Here is a 25,607-nt window from a genome sequence, read left to right on the forward strand (position 1 = left end):
CAATTTAGTAAAGTTAAATTTCATTCAACAAAATCTTCTTTTACCATGCAGTCAATTGAATTAAAGTAATTTTATGACCATTCATGGTTTAATTAAATCGATAGAGTTAAATGTAAGATAACTTGTATCAATCAAAGAAGTAAGTAGTAGCTTATTATATTCCACATGCTTTGAAACAAATAAGTGAATTAAAGTTTGTGAGAAAAGCACTTATTACAATTCCATCAAATTCTTATTACTAAGACTGAATAGTCCTTAAAAAAGTCAACAGTAGATTTAAAATATTAAAAATTAAAAACATTAAAGTAAGAATTCATGCCTGTTGATTGAGACATATCTATATTAGGGTCAATTCTATTTTTCCTTAATTTTGTTAAATAAAACCATGTAAAACTATAATTTTTTAATGTATTCTTTTTTCTTTCTAATTCTCTATTATAAAAATTTGATGGAATATTTCAATTTAAATTAAGAAAATGTACTTACTGCGCAGAAGTGAAGTTACCCCTACCAGAACACGAGCTGGACTGATATAACAGTAGCGTAAAGGTAATAATGGCCGCTACTGACCATGGCCTACTGCATAGTACATACATATGTTTTTATTATTATTATTAAATGTAGATTGATTTCTTCTTTAATTTCTTGTAAATTTTAACTTAGTGTTCTATGCTTGGAATATTGTTTAAATAATTTTAATGACTACCATATGTGGAACTACTTTATGACCTCACTCACACACGGTGGTTACAATGGAGAATGAATTTTTCCAATTTATTTTTTAATAATTTAATAGAATTATTTTCTACTTTAAATAAAAAATTATTGTTTAGATTAATGTTTAGAAGTGATTTTTTAAAAGAAATCCATCAGCTGATTCTCTCGATTTTCTTTTTACATTTTGTTAAATTCTGCTCTATAGGATTCCTTTAAAATAAGATTTTTTTAAATAATTAACTATCTTTAATATTTTATAATTAGTTTAACTGTAATTTAAGTTTAAGCGTCTACTGGAAGGAAAGGTCGAGAGATAGAACGTCCCACAAAAACCCTTGTGAAATTATATCACAACATTTTCATTAAAAATTATAGAATTTTATTTAGAAACTTAAGATACAAATTTTGAAGTAAATTGTAGCAGCCCTTTTCGATAAATCCATAAACAATTAACAAATAATCCAGGTTATCACCTGAGCCGAAATTTGAGTAGGTATTTAATAATATATCATTCAAATGTACGTTATATATTCATATTTACAAAGTTTAAACTGAAATAAACAAAAAGTATCATAGAAAATCTGTAATCAATCAATTCACCTTCAATAATCAATGTTCACGCAATTCAATCGATATCGCTTTCCATTAAATCAAATCAATTTGATCAAAGTTAAGTATTCATCTACGTACAATTTAAAGATATGAACTTGTTAAACGAACTATACGAGGGGGTACCCAAAAAAAACCGGAATTATTTTTTAAAAGCTATTTATTTACAAATTTTTTACAGAACAACCTTATCCCCTTCAAAATACTCTCCATTACAACTAATACATTTGTCCCACCGGTGCTTCCACTGTTCGAAACATTTTTTGTAGTCATCTTTAGAAATGGCTGACAGCTCCTTCTTCGTTTTTTTCTTGACCTCTTCAATGTTGTCAAATCGGTGACCTTTCATGCCCTTTTTCATGCGTGGAAATAAGAAAAAGTCGCACGGAGCCAGGTCAGGCGAGTAAGGTGCGTGGGGCAGCGGAACCATGCCATTTTTAGCCAAAAACTGTGTAACAGAGATGGCTGTGTGTGCAGGTGTATTGTCGTGGTGGAAGAACCAGTCTCCTGTTTGCCACAAATCGGGTCTTTTATGGCGAACACTATTGCGCAATCTTTTCAAAACTTCCAAATACAAGGTTTGATTGACGGTCTGTCCTGGGGGGGACAAACTCTGAATGGACTACGCCTTTGGCATCAAAAAAGCAAATCAGCATTGTTTTGATGTTTGACTTGACTTGACGACATTTTTTTGGTCTGGGTGAAGATGACGTCTTCCATTGGCTCGACTGTTGCTTTGTTTCTGGGTCATAACCATAGCACCATGACTCATCACCAGTAATGGACCTTTGACAGAAAGTCTGGATCAGTTTGAAGCTGTTGTTTCAAAGCACGACATGTTTCAACTCGATGTTCTTTTTGATTGTCAGTCAGAACTCGAGGAACAAACTTGGCAGCAACCCTTTTCATCCCCAAATCTTCCGTTAAAATTCGCTGAACCGAGCTCCAAGATAACCCACTACTCTCTGACAGTTGATCAATTGTCTGTCGACGGTCTGTGAACACCAGCTCTCGAATTTTTTCAACATTTTCGTCGATTCGGGCAGTTGATGGACGTCCAGAACGAGGTTTGTCATCAATCGACATGTCGCCATTTTTAAACCGAGTAAACCACTCGTATACTTGAGTTTTTCCCATAGCGTCATCTTTGTAAGCTGTTTTCAACATTAAAACACTTTCAGCAGCATTTTTGCCGAGTAGAAAACAAAATTTCAGAGCTGCACGTTGTTCACTTAAACTTGCCATCATAAAAAACGAAAAAAGAACAAAACAGCGCTGGAAAAAACAATCACTGCAGATGAACAGAGCAAGCCAGGCAGACAACACAGGCAGGACTGAACTGGCAAGGAATTGCGCTATACACGTCTAGCGGCAGAAATGCGTACTACATAAGCTCCATGCGCGGCAACGCAATTCCGGTTATTTTTGGGTACCCCCTCGTATATTCAATTTCTTTATGTATAATTAGTATTTATCAGTTCTTCCAGAAGTATCTCATTGGTCTATGTGCTGAAACCCATCAATTAATGATATTTATACTTTATTATGCCAAATCTAATTCTTATGTTGATCAAGAATTTGAATCATATATTCCTACAAGCCGAGTATGACAGTTGTACAAAGTTAAATCGTCCAAAACAGCACGATAAAGTGTATTTTTGAAAAACACACTATATACAAAGTCAGCTAATTTTAGATGCAGCTGTTCAGAAAGCAAGGAAAAATGGAAAATCTACATTATTTTACAGAAAATTCCTTATTTTCTACTTCTAACATTCAATTTTCATGCCAAGGCAACAATATTTCCATTTCGCCAAAAGCTATATTACTTCATAGATTTATTAGTCATCGGTGGCATATAAATCTTTGCAGCTCTTTCCCTACTTTGTCTGTATCAAGAACATAACAATAAAGAATCTGTATGAAAATCATTTAATAAAAGTTCTAGTTTTATGGGAGTAAAATCTTGTAAAATAAAAGTACTTGACAATGCATGAAATAGAGTGTGCGCGAAGTTTAAAGAAAGTCTTTTAGAACATTTTTAGTAAATATCCCAAAAAAACAAAACTGAAAAATAAATGAATTACAGTCCATCCGGTCTACCGAATTTATTAATATATGTATTCATGCACAATTTCACCATACAGCCAACTTCAAAGTTCATTCCTTCCCAGGATATTTATGTACAATATCAGAATATTAATAATATTCTTTTTTTCTGCTCCTAAATAGAACATCTTTTTTTATACAATAGTAAAAAAATCGCATAATTATTTAGATTGCGATATAAACATGCATATTACATATTACAACTAATTAATACACTTTTTAGTAATTGATTTATGACGAAAGTTATTTGTACATTTTCACTGGATGATTTCTCAATGTCTTTTTCATTTTTTCTTCACTTGATGGACAGTATTTCAGGTAGTACTCCCAGTATTGGCTGTTTTCAATCTGGAAATCATCATAATTCAGTTAATCAAGTTAATCTTGAATAAATAAACGTTCTGTTCAAGATACTACAAATAAAACAAGTGTTTTAATCAGATGTAATAAATGATTGATTAGGCTACCTGATGAACAGCTCCACTAGTTAGCATGGTAGGTACATAGATTTCCTTATTTGTTTATTGACCTGATTGTAGAAATAGATCCGAATCACCTCAACTTTTGTGTGACGTACAGAAGGGCTAAGATTGGTACTGCGAGCTAGAGCATGGTGACACAGCCCTAAGTACAAAGGCACTGGATAAAGAAAACAAAATATACATTAATAACACTTGGAACTTAGAAATTAATATTAGTTTTTACTAATATTTTGATACTTTTTTTAACGTACTTTTGATATTAAAAACGATGCGCCTTGTCCTCTTAACGGAACACTCTTCAATATAATATTAAATACATTAACAAGGTAATAAAAATACCAACTTCAAACAAAAATTGATCATTTAAAAGTTGAAATGCAATGAAGGAGATTCTAATTAAGTGAGGTTCGTTACCGATTTTATAGTTTTACAGTAACAGGATTTACAGGACAGTCATTTATCTTATGGTAATTTCCTATAACAGAAACTTAACAGTTTTAAAAGTTAAGTTTTGGGGTTGATTAAACGACAAAAGAGTCACAAATCAACTATCATCCAACACTTCAGCTCATAACTTCACGAGTTTTGAAAAAGCTTATGAATTTTATTTAATTTTTAAAACAATAATAACAATTAAACAATTTAACTGCTATACATTTTCATTAATATTGTTTAGAATTTATTAAATACCACAGACTAATGCTGACCATTTTCATGTACAAAATAATTGTTCAGTAAACTGTAGCACACCATTTATGTTAACTTAGATTGACTACAATAGGAGGTATCAAACTATTAATAATTAAATGTTTAAAACTTGTTAAATAACAGCTCCATTTAAAAGAACATACTAAAAGAACCGAATCGAATGACACCTCATTCGTGAAAATCGGTTCACGCGTTTAGGTGCTACGTTGTTTACAAAAAAGGTAACAAGAAGACAATTTTTGAAAATGCAGTTTAGGTGAATAAAAGAAGGGTATTATAAAATTCTAGACTTGACTAAGGCCAGGGCCGGATTTTCCTAAAGGCTATCTAGGCTTCAGCCTAGGGCCTTAAGATCAAGAGGGGCCTACATTCAAATTGTTAGCAAAATTAAAATTACACTATTCTAAAAACGGTGAAACTAAAACACTGTTATGTTTAGTGATGTATTTTATTATCTCTCATGTAATTTACAAACTTAAAAATGGGAGGTAAAAGGGCCTCATAAGTGGAATAGCCTAGGGCCTCTTTTCATCTAAATCCGGCCCTGACTAAGGCTAATAAAATCGATTGAATCAAAAAGAAGATTGCTTTACAATATGAAGACACAAACACCTTCAATTTTAATATTTTTTCATTTAAACAATTTATTGCTCAGGATAATATAAATACATTGAAAGTTTCAAGTCTTTAACTTTCCTACTTCTGGGAGGTGCATTTTTTTGCACTTAGTTTAGTTATGGCAGAGCAAAAGGCAGGAAAATTGTCGAACAAGTATATTTGCATGTGTGAATTTGATTGTATATCCCAATAGTTCAGTAATCTTTACTTCAATTTGGCTACATTTGTTTATGCATTTAATAAGTTTTGTAAGTTCAACTTTTTCTTTTCATTCTTTTTTATTATCAATCAGTCTTTGGGACGGGAAATCTAATGCCTATCTACCTCCCTAACAATCCCCATAAAGAGAAAGTTGCGAAAATGTTCCATACTAGATTTCTAGTGTTAGTTCTAGGTTAGCATTCATAGAAAGCGCTTGTTGTACTACACCAGCTTCCAGACTCTGGGAAACAAGCCGCCTCACAACGATCTATCTATCGGGATACTCTCACACACACACACCCTGTAGACAGAAATCTCCCCTCCTCCTTTTCCACTAAACTGCTGGGGGGATTTTACCACCACCGTCCCATTACTTCCATTCGTCAATATAGCTGTGTAGAAGTAGGATCCGTTTGGTCCACTCTACCGGTTGGTTGTCGTGTGTTTTTGTGCATTTCGCATTGGTGTAACGCCCTACCGGTCTCCAGTCTCTATAAGGAGGCCTAACTTGTAAGTAATAAGTATTTTTAACCTTTTATTTTTTGATAATTGTGAAATATACCTTAAGTACAATGGAGCAGCCGAAATGTATCTGCTTATATATAAAATAAAATAATCTCCTCAAAGAATTCAGTGCAATAACCACCCGCAATGGTATGGATTATACGAAGTAGTGCTGAAAAATAATTTTTTATCACTACTTGTTTTAAGAGTGTGAAAAGAACACTTATTTCTTTAGAACTATTTGTACTATATGAATAAGAATAACGTAGAAACTTAAAATTACTCTCCCTACTTAAATACAAAAAATTTGAAGGAAATTGAAAGCTTTAGTTTTTAAGTAGAACTCCACCCATTGATGTTAAGGAGTTCCTTTTGCGAACGTCTGACTTTTCCGTAACTTTAGTGCTTCATTTAAAACAATTTTAAGCGTCGTTCTGAAATTTTTTTTATAATTTTTTTTATTTTTATTTTTTTGTTACAGATTTTCGGTAACCTTTTCTTTGTGTAGAGTGAATTTGTGATCAGTGTGCAGTGTTCACAATTATAAGAAGAGAAGAGAAGTGTCGTGTGAAAATATCACATTCACAGCCATGTGGCTGCCTATATCATTGCTACTTTTTCTCATCGCTACCGGTGAGTGGAGAAGTTTACAATTTTTTTTTTTTATTTATTTATGTACTCTAAAAATCTTATCTTTTAGTTTGATAAGGTGATTGCAATATAGTTATTGTGATAAGACGTAAAACTATTTGAAAGATAAAGGAGTAGTCATGAGGAGTAAGTGAAATAGTAATCTTAAGCTTTACAGACAAGGGAAGGGATAAAGGAAGTTTTAAAAATTTTTATGAAGAACTAGAAATTCTCAACTTCTGTATATGTTTAGAGAAATACTAAAGACCAAAAAAAAAATATACTATTGTTTTGATTTGATACAAGGGGATGATGTCACACCTCTGAGTCATTCATTGATTATTCCTCAATATTCACAGCCTACAGGAGGGCGGATTTACACCAGTCTTATGATTACACTCACTTCTGGAGTTTAAGTGAACGGTAACGTCTGCTTTAATTGAAGTGTAAGTGGATTTTGATCTTCAATTATTCTTACATTTATTTAAACCACTCAACGATTCAATATTTCTTTTTTAAAAGTTCATTTTGCGTACGTAATATTTCCTCTAGACCAGTGTGACTGTTAAAAAGAGATATTTAAACATAATTTTAATTGAGAATTCTAGTAGGCGTCTATTGAAGGCCAGTGTCAGTTGTTTGATCACAGCCTGCCAAGCGTGCCGTAAATATTCGGGACCGCAGACTTCCAAGTTGTTGTGGACACGTACCGGGGGGTTGTGGGTTGGATCGCGTAGTAGAGAAACCCGGATAGTAATCGCTATTACTCCTGCGCACTTGCTCTTTCTTGCATTTCCTCACAGAAACATTACTGTTTATCGGTTTTGGCGTGGTTGGCGCAAGCGTGCTACAATGGATCTTGTTATTATTGTACGTTTACTGTACCTACCCCTTACCTTAATCATTATAACTTAGTTAAATATTTAATTTTAAGTATTTAAAAAAATTATTTAACCGTAGTAGCTTTTAGATTTTGCATTAATAATAGAAATACACTATTTAGAGACCCCCTCGAAATGAAGGGGAAAAATCATAACTCATACGACTTTTTCTCTCTACAATTCTTATAGTAAAGTAAAGTAATCGCCTATTTTTTCAGGCGGGGCTTAACGTCCAACTACCATTTATTAGGTGTCGTGGACGGAGGCGACTAGCAAACATACTTTACTATTTCTCATTTAATCATTAAATAAAATCCAAGGCCTTAGACCGGGAATCGAACCCACTAAACCAACAATACATCTTAGTTTTGCAGGTCTCGCCTCTTAACCCGCTCGGCTACCGTGGCGCTCAATTCTTATAGTAAAATTTTTAAACTAAACCTACCCATAAAGAAGAAATAATCCACTCGGTTAAGTGGTATTCTCGGTTTTGGCATTTTCATCTACCTCGGAATGTTAAAAATACAATCAACCTTTTTATGTGATTTGTAGATTCTTCAAAGGCGTGAGAAAAGGCAAGCCAGCATCCTTTTCCAAAAGTGTCCTTTATTGAAGGCCGGTAGTGCACTGAAAAAAGCTCCAGGCGCTTATAAAAATTATGAAGTTCCTCAGCTGAGAAGCTTAACATTGTATTTTCGTTCAACTTGTTTCCAAAATTGGAAAAAACTTCTTGCCAGGCAAGTCAACATCTTGTACGAGGTCTGTAAATTAAGTAATGAGACTGATTTTTTTTAAATTTTTTTTATTCAAAGAGAATCACAATTCTATATTGTCACCTTCAAAATAACTTCCTTCTGAAGCCACACAGCGCTGGAGACGTTTCTTCCACTCCTCATAGCAGTGCTCGAACTCCGATACTGGAATAGCCTTCAGCTGGTCGGTTACAGCCGTTTGAATGTTTTCGACTGTCCCAAAATGAGTTCCCTTGAGGTGATTTTTCAATCTCCGAGAAGAGAAAAAAGTCACAAGGACTCAAGTCAGGCGAATAAGGAGGCTGAGGAGCGACAGGAATGTTTTTACTGGCCAAAAACTCGTTTTGTTGAAATTGCTGTGTGACAAGGAGCATTATCGTGATGCAACACCCACTTGTTCTTCGATGTTTGGTCACAAACGAATGACCCTTTTTCGAAGTTTTTCAAAAACCTCTCGGTAAAAGTGTTGATTGACCGTTTGATTTTAAGGTAGAAACTCTTTGTGGACGATTCCGCCGTGGATATCGAAAAAACAAATCAGCATGCATTTGATCTTTGGACTTCGCCATACTTGCTTTTTTTGGGCCTTGGAGAGGTTGAAGTATGCCACTCCATGCTCTGGCGCTTGGTTTCTGGGTCGTACTCAAACACCCAAGACTCGTCACCAGTAATGACACGTTCCAGAAAATGGGGGTCATTTTCAATTGAATCCAACAAATCCAAAAACGGCTGTAACCGACCAGCTGAAGGCTATTCCAATATCGGAGTTCGAGCACTGCTTTGAGGAGTGGAAGAAACGTCTCCAGCGCTGTGTGGCTTCAGAAGGAAGTTATTTTGAAGATGACAATATAGAATTGTAATTCTTTTTGAATAAAAAAAAATCAGTCTCATTACTTAATTTACATACCTCGTACACCCGGAACTTTCCTAGTCAGCGTAATATCGATTGGGTTCTATCACTTCGAGGACAGATAAAGGCTCTTAACAATCGGAAGGAAAAAAAGTAAGGTGGTCTTTTTTTATCCGAGATCTCCAACTGACAAGTCTGCTTTCACGTTTCTTGTTTCTTTCAATAACTTGTGAATATTTCTCTTAGAATAGAACCGATGCTAAAAAGGAAATGAAATGCTTTTTTATAATTTTTAATGAAAAGAGTACAAAATAAGAGGAATTCCACAGTTGACTTTCATTAAATTATTTGTTTTAATTAAGAGAAAGGATCGTTGGTAATTAAAACAACAATAAATGACAGTCTGATGAGTTTGTTTGATTAAAAATAATGTAACTGCTGCTCCATTTCTGTGTATGAAGACTTTTTTGTGTATTCACTTTTAATTTAACTTCTATGTTTGTGTCGATTAAGGCTAGTTCTATCGTTGGAGTGGTAACATTTTATAAAGAGAATGTTATGTCCTCCAGCTCTACTCATTGAGTTCATTTTTTTTTTTTAAATATTTTTTGGAGGACATTGGGCCTTGCTTGTTAAGAAGCAGCGATACTACTACGTTCATAGCTACCATCCAAGCATTACAATTAGCCATAACAAGCCAACGACCGTTACAGTACTTCTGTTGCTTCAGAGTTCTTGTTTCATTAATTTATTATTTCTGGTTATAAAGTCTTTATTATGAAACTGGAAGGCACCATTCCAGACTAGGGGAGAAACAAAGACGCCAAGAGGCTGCCGGACGTGATTTCCGGTCTTGTAATTGATTATTTATTCACTTTTGTACATCTTATTTCATTCTTCTTGTTAAGTTTAGATTTACTCTTTTTTTTAATTCATATTATTTAAACACAAAGATGAAAATTATAAAATTCTTATTCTAAATAGAGCTGTTAGGCTGAAAAAGACTATTTTCAACCGTTAATCGTTACGCTGCCACTTTGTCTAGCCAATTTCGTTAGTTGCTAATAGTACTTGAGTCTATATTCCTAAGCCATTCATTTCTAATTCTATTTCTTTAAATATCATCCGCCTAACCACGAGGCTATTCTAAAATAGTATCACGCGGCCACTCTTCAGTAATTTCTTTATTTTTTACCTATCATAGTAGGTTTTCCACACTTCCAGTCGGCATCAGACTTCTATTCATTGTTAAAGATTGATTAACCAGTAGATATAGAATTTGATATCCTCTTATAAAGTACACATACTGCTCACTTACTAACTTCCCCACTATAACCCGCAAATATCTATTAAATCACTTGGGTTGTTCCCTGTGAATATGTTTGATCGAAGATAAACATAATTTTAAATTACTAAATAAACATTACTTTTTAGAAAGTTTAATGATAAAGTTTTTTAAGTGATAAACTTTTTCCATCAATTTTTTAGATGAACAAACAAGTTTGTTTACTATTTTATAGGGAGTAAATCAATGTTAGTTTGATTTTGTTATTAATTTTTTATCGAATTACAAAATTTTTGTCTTTCCAAAAGCCTCCCAAAGAACTCAGGTTTTTGAAAATGACTCCCCTTTATTGAGACTTTTTTTAATTTTTTTCCAATTCGCTTCAAGTTTATAGAATAGAATAGAATAGAAAAGAAATTTATTATTCTGGGACAATTATCCCCTAAGAATAAATACAGGTACAAATAGAGGCGGCCTTAATAGTTTGGCCTGTGATTAAACAGAAAATAAACAAATAAATAAGTATTTACAAAAAGTGAAAATAAAAATAACAGCAGAAATTAAGGAAATAAATTAAAACAATTAGAATTTCGGAGGAAGCTGGATAGAAAGGAGATAACTGAATAGACGGGATTTAAAGATGGATAGGGTAGGAGCATGGCGGACAGATGATGGCAAGGAGTTCCAGAGAGAGGTAGCACGTATTAGGAAGGACTTGTCAAAGGATGAGGTACGGTGAGAGGGAATATAGAGATCAGATGAGCGAGATCTAGTGTTACGGGAATGGATGGAGGATTTAAACTTAAGGAGTTGAAAGATATAGGAAGGCCTTTGAGACTGGATGACTTGAAAAAGGAAAGAAGCCAAAAAATATTGGCGGCGATAGAGAGGGGAAAAGCCACTTCAACTCATCGTAGCAGTGCGAAATGCGAGAGTCTCTGGAAATGCTGAAAATAAATCTTTTGAAGCAGTTCATGAGGCGCTTGAGCTTAGCTTCAATATCACCAGAAAGACCGCCATACACTAAGCAACCATAGTCGAAATGGGGGAATATAAGAGAGGAAACTAGGAGTTGCCGGGTCTTAATTGGAAAAAGATGACGGGAACTATTAAACTGCTTAAGGATATGGATGGAACGACGAGAGATTTGGGAAACATGGTTTTTCCAAGATAGGTTTTGATCGAAAGTGATACCAAGGTTTTTCACAGAGGAACAATATTTTATTGGGGTATTGTAAAGGAAAAGATTAGGAAGAGGAGCCAATGATTTAAGGAGTGGGTTGGAGCCAATGACAATAGCTTTGGTCTTTTCTACATTCAGGGTAAGCTTATTGTTCGTGGCCCATGCTGAGATATTATTGAGGTCTTCTTGAAGTTTAAATACAGCTTCAAACAAATCCGACGGGGAAAAGGATAGGTAAATCTGAAAATCATCAGCACAGAGGTGATACTGGGAATGAGAGATGGAAAGAGGAAGGTCATTGATGTAAATGGAGAAGAGGGTGGAAGATAGGGAAGAACAATTTCTTTGAAAAACTATATTTTAAGATGGGTTTTCAAAGACGTTTTGCAAGTCAAAAGTGTTCTGCTTCCAAATTAAATTAATCTTGGAACATTTAAATGAAAGAATTCCCTTGCATCAAATAATTTTAGAACAAATCCAGAGGAAACTGCCACTAGTTGCTTTTTTTGGGGTAAAAAAATATCTATCTAAATCGTCTAAATATCTGGCTAAATAGACATTGAGAATTTTCCTCCATTAATAAATATAAGTACCGCTATTAAATTTATTTAAAAAAAAGAAATTGACTTAGATATCTCAAATAAGACGCTAAGTAAAAAGAAACTGAAAAAAAAGTTTACCATTTGGACAAGTTCCTCACGGTCAGCGACTCTTTGTCCTTCTTACTGCAGTCTGGATTGCTGCCAAATTTTTGCTTCTACTTTTCCGTTGTATCCATCCTTCTTGCCGCTCCAAGTAAAATGTATTTTTGTTTTTTTTGCCTGGGATGAATTGCACACTTGATTTCCATTTTTCATGCAGCTCTGCCTCTTTATTGGATTGCTATCAACAAAATTCGAGAAAAAAAAGTGAATTAAATTTTACAGATATTAGTGACATGAATATTAGAAACATGAACATCCACTCCTATTTTTAAGAGAGTGGTCTTCTATTACGAAGTTTTTGCTGCTCATATATTCTGTACTAATTCAATCCCTATTTAAAAGAAATTTAAAGTTTACATTTTTCTTCTGAGGCCACTCTCATTCTGCTCGTGGGATCATATATCTCCTTCTCGACCTTTCATTCCTCAAATTTAATTTTTTTGTTAGACTGAAGATATTCATGATGATTTTTGGCATTTTTTTAGCCTTTTCATGTAGCCTTTTTTTAAGTACCTTTTTAAATAATGTAAACTTTATTATTCTTTAATATCAGTAATTATCTCCCGAGAAATTATTTCTTTGACCCACAAACTGTTTCTGTACTGTGTGAAGTGTGGAGAAATAAATCGGAATATTCAATGATGACTTTAACTGGTGTATTGATTGCCCAAAAAGAGCTTTATTAATAATAAATATGTCCTTTATTTAGTCATTATTTGCTCTGGTTCAAGGACACCTTTTGTCACTTAGAATTAATCAACTGCAATTAATAAATTTAAATTTTTACACTAACAAGGAGTACGCCTCATTTTTAGTTTTAGAAATGGAGTTACATGTTTTTTAAGTCTTTTGAAAACATAAAAAATGTTTTTGGCATGTTGCCTGTAAGTTCAAACATAGTAAAGAAATGATGATATTGTCGCTTTCCATACTAAAGTTTTACAATACATAAACCAAAAATTGTGCTTTAATTCTGCGATTTTTTTGGTTTAGTTTTTCGCGATTTACTCGAAAATGTTTCCTGCGATTCCCTTTAAGCATTTATTTAGAGCATATTTCCTGGAAAGCCTTTTCACGTGCTATACTTCTATAAACACTTTCCGAAAGAGTTCAAAATTATCTACGGTTCTAAAGGGATTAATATACAATACAATGATAGACTCAAACCTTTGTGAACATAAGGACTATGGATTGTTTAGTTGTGGGGTTTAACTCTCTTTTCATTTAGGTTGTTTAATCCTAAATGAAAACAAAAATGTAAAGAATTTTCGGTTGCATTTCGATTGTGAAGTGTTGCTCTCGGTTTACATGGATTGCTGAAGAATCGATTTTATTTTGTTAGTATTAATATTTATTTAATGAATACGAGTATAATCTACTTCGTTAGTACAATTAACTTCTCTAAACCATTTCAGTTTGGAGTCTAAATTCTGAATAATAACATATTGTTCATACAGCCAGGAACTTTTTTAATTTATGTCTTCCGCTAAAAGTAATGCGTCACTGTCACACAATTAATAAGAAAAAATGTTTTTTTTCGAACTATGCTTCAGTTTATTCTATAGTATTATGACTAAAACTGTTGAACGTATTTTATGATGTGGTTAATAAAGTGATTTTTTTGCGAACAAACAGAGAAGCTTTGAAGTTACCTGTTTGCACAAGGATTGCTGTTTGACTTTATTCTTAGTAAACAAAATTACCGGTTACTTTTTTAGTGAATTTATATTTATACAAAATATGACGTTTGAAGAAGAATTGTGTGTGAACAGCAACTGAAAACGTAAATTCAAACTTGTTTAGTACCTCTAATTACATAAATTTGTCATACCGCACATGTCATTTCCGCTACAAGGTTTTATCTCCTATTTATTATGTCGTAATAACTGCATATAATTTGCTAGGGCCACTAAAAATAATAAACTAATAAAAAACTTCTTCTTTTTTCTATCATAGTACGGATAAAAATTAAACTACTAAAAATTCAGGTTCAATCATTATATAGTAGCCATTTGCGAATGTTGAGTGAATTATTATTGTTACAGTAACTAAAACAAAAGTTTAGATGCATATTGAAATTAATTTTTCTGCTACAGATTGTTTCTGAAACTAAGATATTGTTTCGGAAGTAGCTAAAATTAATTTAGATATGGAAATTCACTTGATAATAAATTTCATTATAATTTAGCCTCTAGATGTTAACTGATTTGGTCGCTTTTAGGAGTTTATGACACTTTTTTCATAAAAGTGCTTCAACTTTGTGAGTTAACCTATTGCATGCATGTCTTGTATAGTTTTGACTTAATGCTTGCCAAACTTTATATCATTCTAAAACTTACCTCGTCAAAACCAAAATGAAGGTTTAACATGCAGCGTACATGGGTTAATGTCACAATTTTGTCCTGACGTTTATATAAGCAACTTTCACTGAAGGGGTTATGGTCTATATGGGAAACAATAACATATAACACCTAACTTTGAAACTATGAATTGTATTTGAATAAATACAATGTTCGAAATTAGTAAGTAAAGCGTACAATAAATAAAATATAACTCTTTACGATAGACAGCTAAAATGATCAGTTTAATCGTAAACAGGACGAGCTAAAACATGGTACAACCGAGAACGTTCGAACTGTAATAATTTTTTCTAACCATCTATAACCTTCTTTTTGCCAGCGCGGGCAACTTAAAATATCTGCAATGTGAGTTTTACCGTCACAGAAAAATATTATTTTGATAATTTCACTAATTAATTCAACAGCCTATCAAGCTGCACCTTTTCGATGATTTTCATCTCACAATATTATAGAACGATGACTAAAGCATAATTGACGGCGATAAAACTAAACCATTCCACACAATCGCGATAATAACCTTAGTTATAGTAGTTCCATTATTCAGCTGATACTGTTGGGTGATTTCTACCATTCCAGCTATAATTTATGAATTAATTTACTAATATTTATTGGTAAATATTTTATTTACCCAAAAAAGTAAATTAAAATGCTTAAAATTAATACTTTTCATTTTAATCTTTTAAATTTTAAATGGAATTATTCAATTAAATGGAATTCGAGGAATTGATTGGTAATTTTGAGTAGATAAACTTTGCACATCGTGCATGTACTAAAATGAACTGTAAAATTATCAGCACTATTAGAATTACCGTCGAAAATTTAAGTAAAAGGCCAAATTTAACATTGCAAATTGTCCATAATAAATTGCTTATGTGGTAAATATTTAACCAAAGAAGGCTTTAAGAGTTAGAGGTACTCTCCATTTAAGGGCATCTCTTCCATTTTAGTAGTACCGATTTATCTTCCTTTAGGACAAAATAATCATAAGTGAACTTCACAAAAACCAATAATTTAAACCTTAACGATCATAAAAAGAAGTGAATAAATGGTTTGAAACCTCCTTAATGATTTTACTGTAGTTACAGTTACTACTTTCGCCTGTTAGGTTGTAAAAAAGCTCGTGTAATTTTAAATATGTAGTGCGCAGATCCATCATGCGCCTTTATATTCATGTTCACGTATTTTTTTTATAAAAGTTATTTTTATTTTGTCTTTTAATTGAATTTATTTGCACTCGTTGCTTAAAATTTTTTTTATGATGGTATGGCGTAGGGAGATACTACTTTACGCAAGGTTATTTAAGAGAAAATTGTGCTCCCAAGCTTGAGCTAATTTTTTCATCTACGTTGTAAGAAATCATAGTGTTGTTAGCTTCATTTTTTTTTGGTCCCAGTAACAGAAAATACGAAATTGTAGTTTATGGGGATCCCGAAAACTACTCACAAATGCCTCAAACGCCCCTACATCATAGTCTGAAACATTTTACTCTTGGTGTCTTTGCCTCAAACATTTTTTTTTCAATAAAGTACATTGAAATATACTGGAAAATAAAAAGTAAACAAGGGTAAAAGTAAACAAAAAAGTGTATAACCGTTTTTAAAGTTAAAAGAATTAGCAGCACCTTATAAATTATCAATAGGTTCGGTTTGACTTCATAAATAACCTGTTTAAGATTTCCATTGAGTTTCAAAGTTATTTGAACCAAAATAGTGGAGGCTGGTACCTAAAAAAGGTGAAGTTTGTACAGAACAGAATTAAGTTTCTATCATTGAAGAAATTAATGAAAGGTGATTATTGCTAAGGACGTTCATGCACCAGATTTTAATTGATTATTATTATTATTATTTTGTTAATTTACCGTGCTAGTAAGTGTTATCTTACGGTTAACATTGTTTAGTCCTACATTTTAATGCTTGGAACAATTCTGAAAATTTCCCTTAACATACCAGAAAAAAGATCAATGGCTCTTTTGTGGAATAACAGTAAATGATCAATCAATCTTTAGGGCAAATTAAGACCACAAAGAATGAAATTATCTTCGGACTATTCGGATATATATGTATATTTTTGTACAAAGGATAGTAAAGGATAGTGAAGGCAGAGACAATGTCGGTTATAGGGGTAGTGATGGCGCGTGGTTGCTAAGCTAGGAGGGAGATGATCCTCTCCACACGGGCCTGCTCCGCGCTACACTTCCTGTGCGAGAACATAGCTTGCTCACATCGATCTGCTGTTGGCCGACCCGCCCGATGCTGTTGTTCGCCTGCTATGCCTACCGCCAGTTCTTTCATTCTCCAAAACTCAGGGTTGTTAACCTCCCCTCCGTTTCCACAGTAAAACCTCTTACAGAAATGTTTTCCACATCACCACTTATTTTCACCTCTTTCCATTCATATAATACCATTACCATACGCTTCAACTGCAGACAAATTACTTTAAATTATAATATAATCCAATAATCTTAACCCTCAAAACTCTTTAGAAAGATGAAGTTTTAAAAATAGCTATTCTTCAATATTTTCCCGCTCACAGAAGTGACGCCATCCAACGGTTTTGATGGGGACCCTTTTTTTTCCTTTTATTTTGTTTTTTGTAAATGTTCCCAGTCACTCTGGGATTGCTGCCACGTGTGTCTCACTCATTTCCCACCCGCACAAAGCCTAGGAAGAGGAGGCAGTAATGTTTTACACGTGTATAAATATAGAAAGAACTAGAACTTGTTTCAATTTATGTTTGATTTTTCTGTATAGAAGTTCATATTTATTTAAAAAATAGCGATAAGAATTAATGAATAAAAAATCAAGGATTAAAAACAATAATAATCTATTTATCAATATAAAAAAGATGACACTATTGCTTCATACTATGATATTCATCTTTACTAATTGTATTTTACTAAAAAATCGTTAAAATTGTCCAAGCAATCATTTTATAACATCTTTATCGCTTTATTCTATTCTTTGTTTCCATTCTCTTTTGTTTAAGGAATTGCGCAGAAGTGGATTGCAAAAACTTTTATCTTAAAGTGATGTAAAATTCAACCAATAGTTTTTGTTTGCTCCAATTTTGTTCCTGTTGTTTGACTTTTAACAGATCTGAAACAGTGTCAGTGGATTCGTAATGTTGAACATCCCAACGTAATGGCCCAACTTTTGTATCAGGGGTGTCTGTTGCATGCAGGCACTTGGGAAGCAGCGTCCCCACAGGTTACCACAGTCACAGTACACCATGCACACTCACCAGAACAGCACACACTACCTAATACACTGACAAAAGCACACACAGAGTACACACCCTAGGGTTACCGCCCCTAGGAAGCCACCTCGGATGGGGGAGCAGGTTTGGATGCTCTAAGATAGTATCCCAGCCACCAGACTCGGGTGCTGTGGGTTAATCACTCTCACATCCTAAATCAACTGATTAAGGAATTTCGAATCAATAATGAAGCCGGATCTTGTCTTTAAGGAATAGACAGACCTAGGCGCACTAGAAACTGGATGGCGGCTGCAAGAGAGAGTGACGACTGTCGGAGTAAGATCGAGGAGACCAGGACCAACTAACTGGGTTGTAGTACCATTGAGAGAGAGATAAATGAACAGAATACAAATTAGAATATATAAATAACTATTATTTTCATAGACAGTTTTTTTAAAGATTTTCTTTAACCATTGGCCAGCTTTTCTAATTTTGTAAGAGTAATTAGTTAAATAATTAAAAAGAAGTGAAAAGAATAAAGATCTTAAGAGTGACACAATAGGTCATTAGAGTTTCAAAAAGAATCCTCCATTGTTCACAGTTTATCTGAGAAATACCTTTACCGTATATACATTTTTTTTAAGTACCTTCTTTTGTTTAACGTACCAAACATTCCAATTGGTTGATTCATGTTAGAATGGGATGGCCCTTTACAGAAAGAATTTTTTTTTTAATGAAAAGATAACCAAAATTTGGTGCCGACTTTTTGGCTGACAGCCATTTCATTGTTCTTAAGTATAAGGAAGTATTGTGTTCCACTGAATAAGGTAAAAAGTCAACATTGACTTTGTAGAATAGTTTTTTCATTTTTTGGATATTTCCTAATTTCCTTTTGAACGCGGTGTAAAAATTCAAACGGTATTAGAACTCTCAAAAGTTTTTTAATGTATGCATTTCTTCAAATTCCCGAAATCTAAAATATATTTAGTTATCACTAACACAGTCTACATTGTAAAACTGCAAAACAGAACGAAATGACATATTAGAGAGAACCTATTCTCTTTGTCTTTAGAAATCAAAAAATAGATTGCAAGAAGATCTAGTAAATATTTTTGCCTCCAGGTCTTGTAGTAGATCTTCCATCTCAGTCATTACCATCAAGTAGTTGAAGAGTTTTGAAGGCAGGATTTATTGTACTTTGGTCAAATCTATTCCAAAATCTTCCTTAATCAATGTTGTGTTGTTTACCAACTGAAAAGCTTCCTACAATGATAGAGATGTAGATTATTCTCGTTCTTACGATTACTCTAATATTATAAATAAACTAGTTTCATCACAGGTGTATCGTAACATGTCTGCAAATTCTTTGAGACAAGTTATTGACATTTAAATCAGTTCTTTATTTGATGCTTTTTTCGAAGATAAATTTGATTTTATGCGTTTTCTTAGGGAATCTGTATTTAGACTTCACTTTAAATTGTCTTTGCTAGATGAAAAGACGCTATGTTTTGAAGCAATAAGTCTTTTAATCCGATAACTTAGTTCTGACACCGCTAAGTTCCACCCGCAAGTCGACTAGCCTCAGGGTGATGTCATTGTCAAGGGTGGCTTTTTCCATTTGAGGTGTCATAACTGAGTGTTGCACAATAGTAAGTTATAAGTTTGACAGAAATTTCTCTAGCAGAAATGCGAGTATTGAATAAAAGGATCAATTTTGAAATAATGATGAAATAGTTACAAAATGTTTTGACCAAATTAGAACTAATGCTAAAAAATAAAGTGTTGAAAATTCAAGATTAGTAATAATAAAAAAAAATTAAAGCATTGTTTAATTTGATAAAGTCACCTAATTATAATTAACAGTTGAATACTTCTCTATATATGTTCCTAGCAGTGAAGCTGACAAACATCTTGATAAAAAAAAAAAAAGTTGTATAACCACATGTTCTGTAATCGTAGTCTAGATTAGAAAAATATGCGCTTTGTTTTTACTGTTGAAGTCAAAAGAAGAATCAAGAGTATTAAAGTCAGGGAAATATTATTAATTTCCACAAAAAATAAGTATTGCGTTAATTTTTTATGGGGGTGAAAAAATAAAATTTTAAAATGTTAACTAGAAGAAAACCAGTTTTAAATTTTGCCACTTTTTAAGTTCTAAATTCGCTTTTATATTGACAAACAAGAGTTCTATTTTTATTTGGTTAACATTTAAAGAAAAAATTAAACAGGTTTGAAGATTAAACTTATTTTGTTGCTACAGTTATTTTTAGGTATGTTATTTCGTTTATTGTTAAGTTGAAGTGTATTCCCAAGAGAGAAGAGAAAATATTTTTTTACTCGAAATCAGAAAATTTGTAAATTTTGTATTTTTAAGAGACAAAAAACACATTAGAATAGATAATTCTATTCCTTCACACTTTGTTTTTCTTTTTTCTAATTACACAAATGATGATTAATCTGTAACCTTGCAATAAAATTACTTTTTACTAGAATAATGGGTGGAGAATACTATTAATCCATTGAGTCATAGAAGTAGATTGACTCACACAAAACTTAATTCCAACAAACATTTTACCATATTTCATTGTTGTACTTCTAAATTTCTAAAACAAACTACAGAGAGAATCTATTTTTATTGAGACTACTAAAACTAAATAAATATAAGTGAAAGTGTTGCCGTAGATAAAAACTAGTTTGTAAAACTGCGTTAACATTGCAAAACCAACAAGTGTCCTTGCAAACTTAGCAAGTCTTTATTATATATCTAAGTTTTTTTTCTCTACTTTTTTAAAGAAGCATTACAATTGCAGAATTATCTTGGAAGCTGTTAAAGTGAAGCATCAGTAATTGGAAAAGGAAAGTTAAATGAATATTTCTGTAGCAAGAACCAGAGGTTTTGATCAAAACTTTCACACTTTTTTAAGAATAACCTCAACTTACATAATGATCAAAAACTTCCGTGAATCTCTCCAACTTCTTCAGTGCTCCACCAGATGACTTTTCCACATGCTAGGTAGGAGTTCTGTGCACCGACTAACGCGCGATTCACCAGAAAACTTGTTGCATTAAAAATTGTGTATATACACTACTTCAGTTTGCTCTTTAAAAGATATTATTACTAAAGTAGCAAACATCACATGTGTACCAATGCTGCAATAATCTGCGTCAGTATTACTTTTTTCAAATTGCAAAATTAAAAGAAAACAGTGATGTAAAGCAAAGCTCTAAGATAACTATTTTAGTTGTATATAATATTCTTTTTAAATCCTTAATCTCTAGTACGTTTGTTACGATTTACGTTTTTCTAAAAATAAGATCTGTACAGAATTTTAGCTACATTTCCGCTTATAGCAAGAGTGGCAAGAAATTGATGAGTTCACATTAATTTCAACTCAGTAATGCCGACTTTATGTAGGGGCCTTTTTGCAAGAGAATTTTATGAATCAGCTATATCCTTGAATTTTTTTTAAACACAATATTGCCTTTTTTTTCTTTTTTTAAAGACTGTTAAAGATAAATCTGTCAGCTCACTGACCGCCCATTACATTCTTCACCGAGAGTGTACTTCTTGTAAGGTTTAAGTTACCAGTTTTGGAATAAGTTTCAAGTTAACTCCTACTAGTTCATTTAAAATAAATCCAAAGATCTCTTTCTGGTGTTAATTACAAATTTGTTATGTTTATTCATTAAACAAAAACAAGAAAATGAAATAAATTCTTCCTAGATGTAAATTACTAGAACTCTAATTTTAGAGTTCACTTTAGGGGAGCAACTTGGCTTTGGTATTTAGTCTGTTCCGTCAAAGAGAAAGGTCATTTCAATAAATTTACGCACTCTTTGGTGAAATATTTGAGTTTTAAGTAATAAAATTTTTAATAGCAAGCATTTTATTTAATCTTTAGTACCGTAGTAAATATTAGTAATAGTTTTATTGTGACCTAATACTTTAAATTAATATTCCGTAGAATTATTAACATACAACGTGTCTGACATTGTATTTACATGTTAGACCAACTTTCCTTTCTATTGTCTTTTTAAGAATAATGGATATCTGTTTCTTTTTTTAAGAAACTACAGTTCTTTCATTTCCTAAAAGTGATGATCACTTCTAAGATATTTAGAGGTCAGCCGAGGTAAGAGGAAAGATTACAATCGAGACTTTACTAAAATCTATGGAACCCTTAAGAATGTAATGTTACAGAAAGTACCTACCTTGGTATTCTGTTGTGTAAAAATTTTAGATTTGGATTTATAGATCCTTCAATCAGTATTGAAATGTTGCTAATGCGATCTTTTAGTTTCCTTGTAAATGGCTCCATCTACTTTCTTCCTAAAATATAAGTACACACAAACAGAGTGAGAAAGGGAGGATGTGTAGCCCCTTTTTCGGAGCCAAAGGAACTCAAAAGTGGTCATATTTATAAAAAGGACACATTTGTACAAGTTTTTATTTGACATTTCACATCTGGCCTCTGTAAAATCATATTCTTTGCTAAGACCACAGGATGAACAGCAGTAGATGTTGCTTAGTACATGTTGTAGATGATTTCTTAGTGAATATTTTTCCAGTATTAATGCGTAGTAAAATATAATTCTTTCAACAAGAAATGGAAACTCTCTGACTTACAAAAATCATAACTTGTTTTAATACAATATCGTTTTTTAGCACACACTTATTTGAAGTTGATCAGACCGGTTTTTCTTAATAATAGCCAATTTAAAGTCAAGTAAGATTATGTAATGTTAATTTAAGAGAGGTCGCATTTAAAAAGTGTTGTCCTGTCTTATTAATTAGGCTCGCTGAATTCTTTGAATACAAAGAAAACTGTGTAATCAACCAAGAAAAACAATATTACAGACCTATAAGTTGTACAATAGGTTGTATTTATTAATAAATAAGATTAGGTTTTATTAGGAGTCACCATTAGAAGACCTCCTCGCACTTTATTTCACAAGTTGTTTTTCAGGTTACTACTTTATACAGCTTCCATCAGATTGTAAAAAAAAAAGTTAGCGAAGGTTTGTGGCTTTAACTGCTCCTCTTTGCAACTAACTTTAAACAACCTCCTACTTCATTTGCATATTTAACATGTTGATCATTCAAATGATGTTTCTATGTAATTCTTTTTTAGGGAAGCCACTTTATTGTTTATTGTCTATCTCTTTTTAAGTTAAATACTTAATAAAAGTCTATGCTTAAATGATAATTTTTATACAATTAGAATTTTTACTGGTTTTTGCATAAAAAAGTGAGTTCATTGCTTCCTAATTATATAGTAAAGCATTAATTTTGTGAACCTGTTGTTTAGTAATAAATAAAAACCATTAATTTATGCTAAAATGAAGTAATTGACGTTTAATTATATTATTTAAACAAATTATCTTTTATCCTAAGGAAATTTAACTCTCGTTAAGTATTAATTTTTTACTGAAGTAGCAGCAGTCTGTTGGAAGGATGGCAATTCGTAGGTTTTTATTTAATTTTTGTTCTTTTTTCTTCGAAAATTAATGTTTTGAGAATGAAAATACAAAAAATATCTTGGTTTTGCTGAAATTTCCTTAATTTCTGTTTCTAACGTTGTATATTAATGCCAGGCGGATATTGTACAAATTAGGTCGGCTGGTTTTGGAAGTAGAGCGTTAAAAAAAAAGGGAAAAATGCAAAAACTATCTTAGTTTTGCTGGAATTTCCTTAATTTCTGTTGTAACATTGTACTTTAATGCCAGGCGTATATTGTACACAATAGGTCGGCTAGTTTGAAAGTAAAGCGTTAGAAAAAAAGGGAAAAATGCAAAATCTACATTAGTTTAGCTGGAATTGCCTTAATTTCTGTTTCTAACATTCTACTTTAATGCCAAGCGTATATTGTACACATTAGGTCGGCTAGTTTTGGAAGTAGAGCGTTAGAAAAAAAGGGAAAAATGCAAAAACTATCTTAGTTTTGCTGGAATTTCCTTAATTTCTGTTGTAACATAGTACTTTAATGCCAGGCATACATTGTACACATTAGGTCGGCTGGTTTTCGAAGTAGAGGTTCTGAAAAAAGAGAAAATTGCAAAATCTACATTAGTTTAGCTGGAATTGCCTTAATTTCTGTTTCTAACATTCTACATTAATGCCAAGCGTATATTGTACACATTGGGTCGGCTAGTTTTGGAAGTAGAGCGTTAGAATAAAAAGGGAAAAATGCAAAAACTATCTTAGTTTTGCTGGAATTTCCTTAATTTCTGTTTGTAACATTATACATTAATGCCAAGCGTATATTGTACACATTAAGGTCGATGTTTTGAGCTCTTATGAGGACAAAAAATAGGACTTCGCGTGTGTGACTGCAAAGTTGGAGGCCAACTTAAACTCAAAACTGAAAAAAAAAAACCAGTGTTTTCTTGTTACAGACAACCTGTCCGTTACACCAGGTAGTGGGGACTAAGAAACTCCCATAAATAGGAAATCTAAGGGCCAGTAGCTGGATTCAAACCTGGGTTTCAAGTATTGGGGTAATTTCTTTGGTTTTAAATAGAGAATGCCAAATTGTAGATACAAATCAATATACAATATACAAATCTATAGAAATGATACCATGTACGTTTTTTTTTAATTTTATAATGCCCGATTTGAATGAATGAAGACAATCGCGGTACACAGATCTGACTCATTCTGTACATATTATGCATCCCTCAAATGGCAATGCTGCAACTATGTATTAACTTTTAAACTTTTATGAATGCATTTCCTTATCAAGACTTGAAGATTATATAATAGATAATATGCTGCGTTTAGTAACTTCTTATTTCTTCAATATGTACTTCAAACTCCTTTTAAGATTTCATTCTTACTTTCTATTATTTATTCTGTTTTATACATTCTGTTTTCTATTTGTTCCTTTCATGACTTGGCATTTTTTTAATTATGCATTCATGTTTAAATGTCGTTATTAATGAAAAGAGATTCAACTGAGGTAAGAATTTTTAAACTTCCAAGGAAGAAAAGCGGCACTTTTATTTAAAACAGAGCAAGGAATCATTGTTATGAAGTCTCGTTTTGTAGAATCGAATATTGTTTACTTAAAAATTCAAGGTTGTTCTAAAGAGAATTTAACTGCGTTTTTTTTTAACTTCCTCTTGAAATCGTGGGAGGAACTCATTCGTAACATGACATTTTTTCGTAACGTCAGGTTTTACCTTGAGATTTAACACCGATACACTAATATATAAAGTTGTAAATAATGTGCTTAAAAACACTTTAATTTCTAAATCCAAATTTGATGGAAATTGACTTACCAAAAATGCATTTTAGTGAGTAGATATTTGTAGTTTTTAGTGCTTAGTTACAAAAATGGGAGCTCTAAGTGAAAATGTGTATTTTTTAATCAATTAAGTTTTAATTCAAATTGAATTGTTAAAGAAAATTTTATGACATAAACCGTGATCAGAGAGGATTAAGTGTTGTTCTCTTTCTTCATTTCCGATCTTAGTTTGTTTTATTTTAACCGGAAATCAGGGTAACTACCTTAGAATAAATATAGATTGTATTATATATTGCGAACACATACTCCTATTAGTATAGTTTGAACATTCTTAGCACGTGTACATTACTAGAAAAGTTCACAATAGGAAGGAAGTCCCAAATAAGTACTTTGCCTTCTACGTTTATGCCTAGTTAAGATACATACGATCTGTTGTTAATTCAAAATGAAACATTTAAAAGAATAATATCTAGCAATGAAATGCAACTACCATTTACATGTATTTGGCCTTGAGTGTAGTATACTCGTATTTATTAATATGTAGACTGATGCGTGAAAACAGGTCGTTTATT

The 25,607-nt window shown here is 32.4% G+C and overlaps 2 protein-coding genes across 48 annotated transcripts in view; one reads left to right on the forward strand and one right to left on the reverse strand.

The window, feature by feature from the left end:
• Nucleotides 1-1,980: 1,980 nt before the first annotated feature.
• LOC141457182 (protein GVQW3-like) lies at nt 1,981-20,891 on the reverse strand. 4 transcript variants are annotated; one of them, XM_074133811.1, is made up of 5 exons: nt 14,573-15,123; nt 12,210-12,411; nt 4,169-4,213; nt 3,903-4,074; nt 1,981-3,783 (listed from the first exon to the last, which is right to left on the reverse strand). In XM_074133811.1, the coding sequence occupies exon 5, from the start codon at nt 2,572-2,574 to the stop codon at nt 2,098-2,100; it is 477 nt and encodes a 158-aa protein (XP_073989912.1). In that variant the 5' UTR covers nt 2,575-3,783; nt 3,903-4,074; nt 4,169-4,213; nt 12,210-12,411; nt 14,573-15,123; the 3' UTR covers nt 1,981-2,097. The 4 variants fall into 4 exon arrangements, with proteins under 4 accessions (XP_073989912.1, XP_073989909.1, XP_073989908.1 ...); XM_074133808.1 differs by lacking the exons at nt 4,169-4,213; nt 14,573-15,123 and adding an exon at nt 20,729-20,891; XM_074133807.1 differs by lacking the exon at nt 4,169-4,213.
• Nucleotides 5,800-25,607, forward strand: part of Dscam1 (Down syndrome cell adhesion molecule 1) — a 160,864-nt gene continuing 141,056 nt past the window's right edge. For all 44 annotated transcript variants that reach the window (XM_074133750.1, XM_074133785.1, XM_074133782.1 and 41 more), the window contains exons 1-2: nt 5,800-5,954; nt 6,430-6,581. In XM_074133750.1, coding sequence (XP_073989851.1) covers nt 6,539-6,581 — 43 coding nt within the window. In that variant the 5' untranslated portion in view covers nt 5,800-5,954; nt 6,430-6,538. The remainder of the gene's footprint in view (nt 5,955-6,429; nt 6,582-25,607) is intronic.

The sequence above is a fragment of the Rhodnius prolixus genome, unplaced genomic scaffold (genome assembly GCF_049639745.1).
Source record: "Rhodnius prolixus isolate KJV_2025 unplaced genomic scaffold, Rpr scaffold_10, whole genome shotgun sequence".
Lineage (NCBI taxonomy): Eukaryota > Metazoa > Arthropoda > Insecta > Hemiptera > Reduviidae > Rhodnius > Rhodnius prolixus.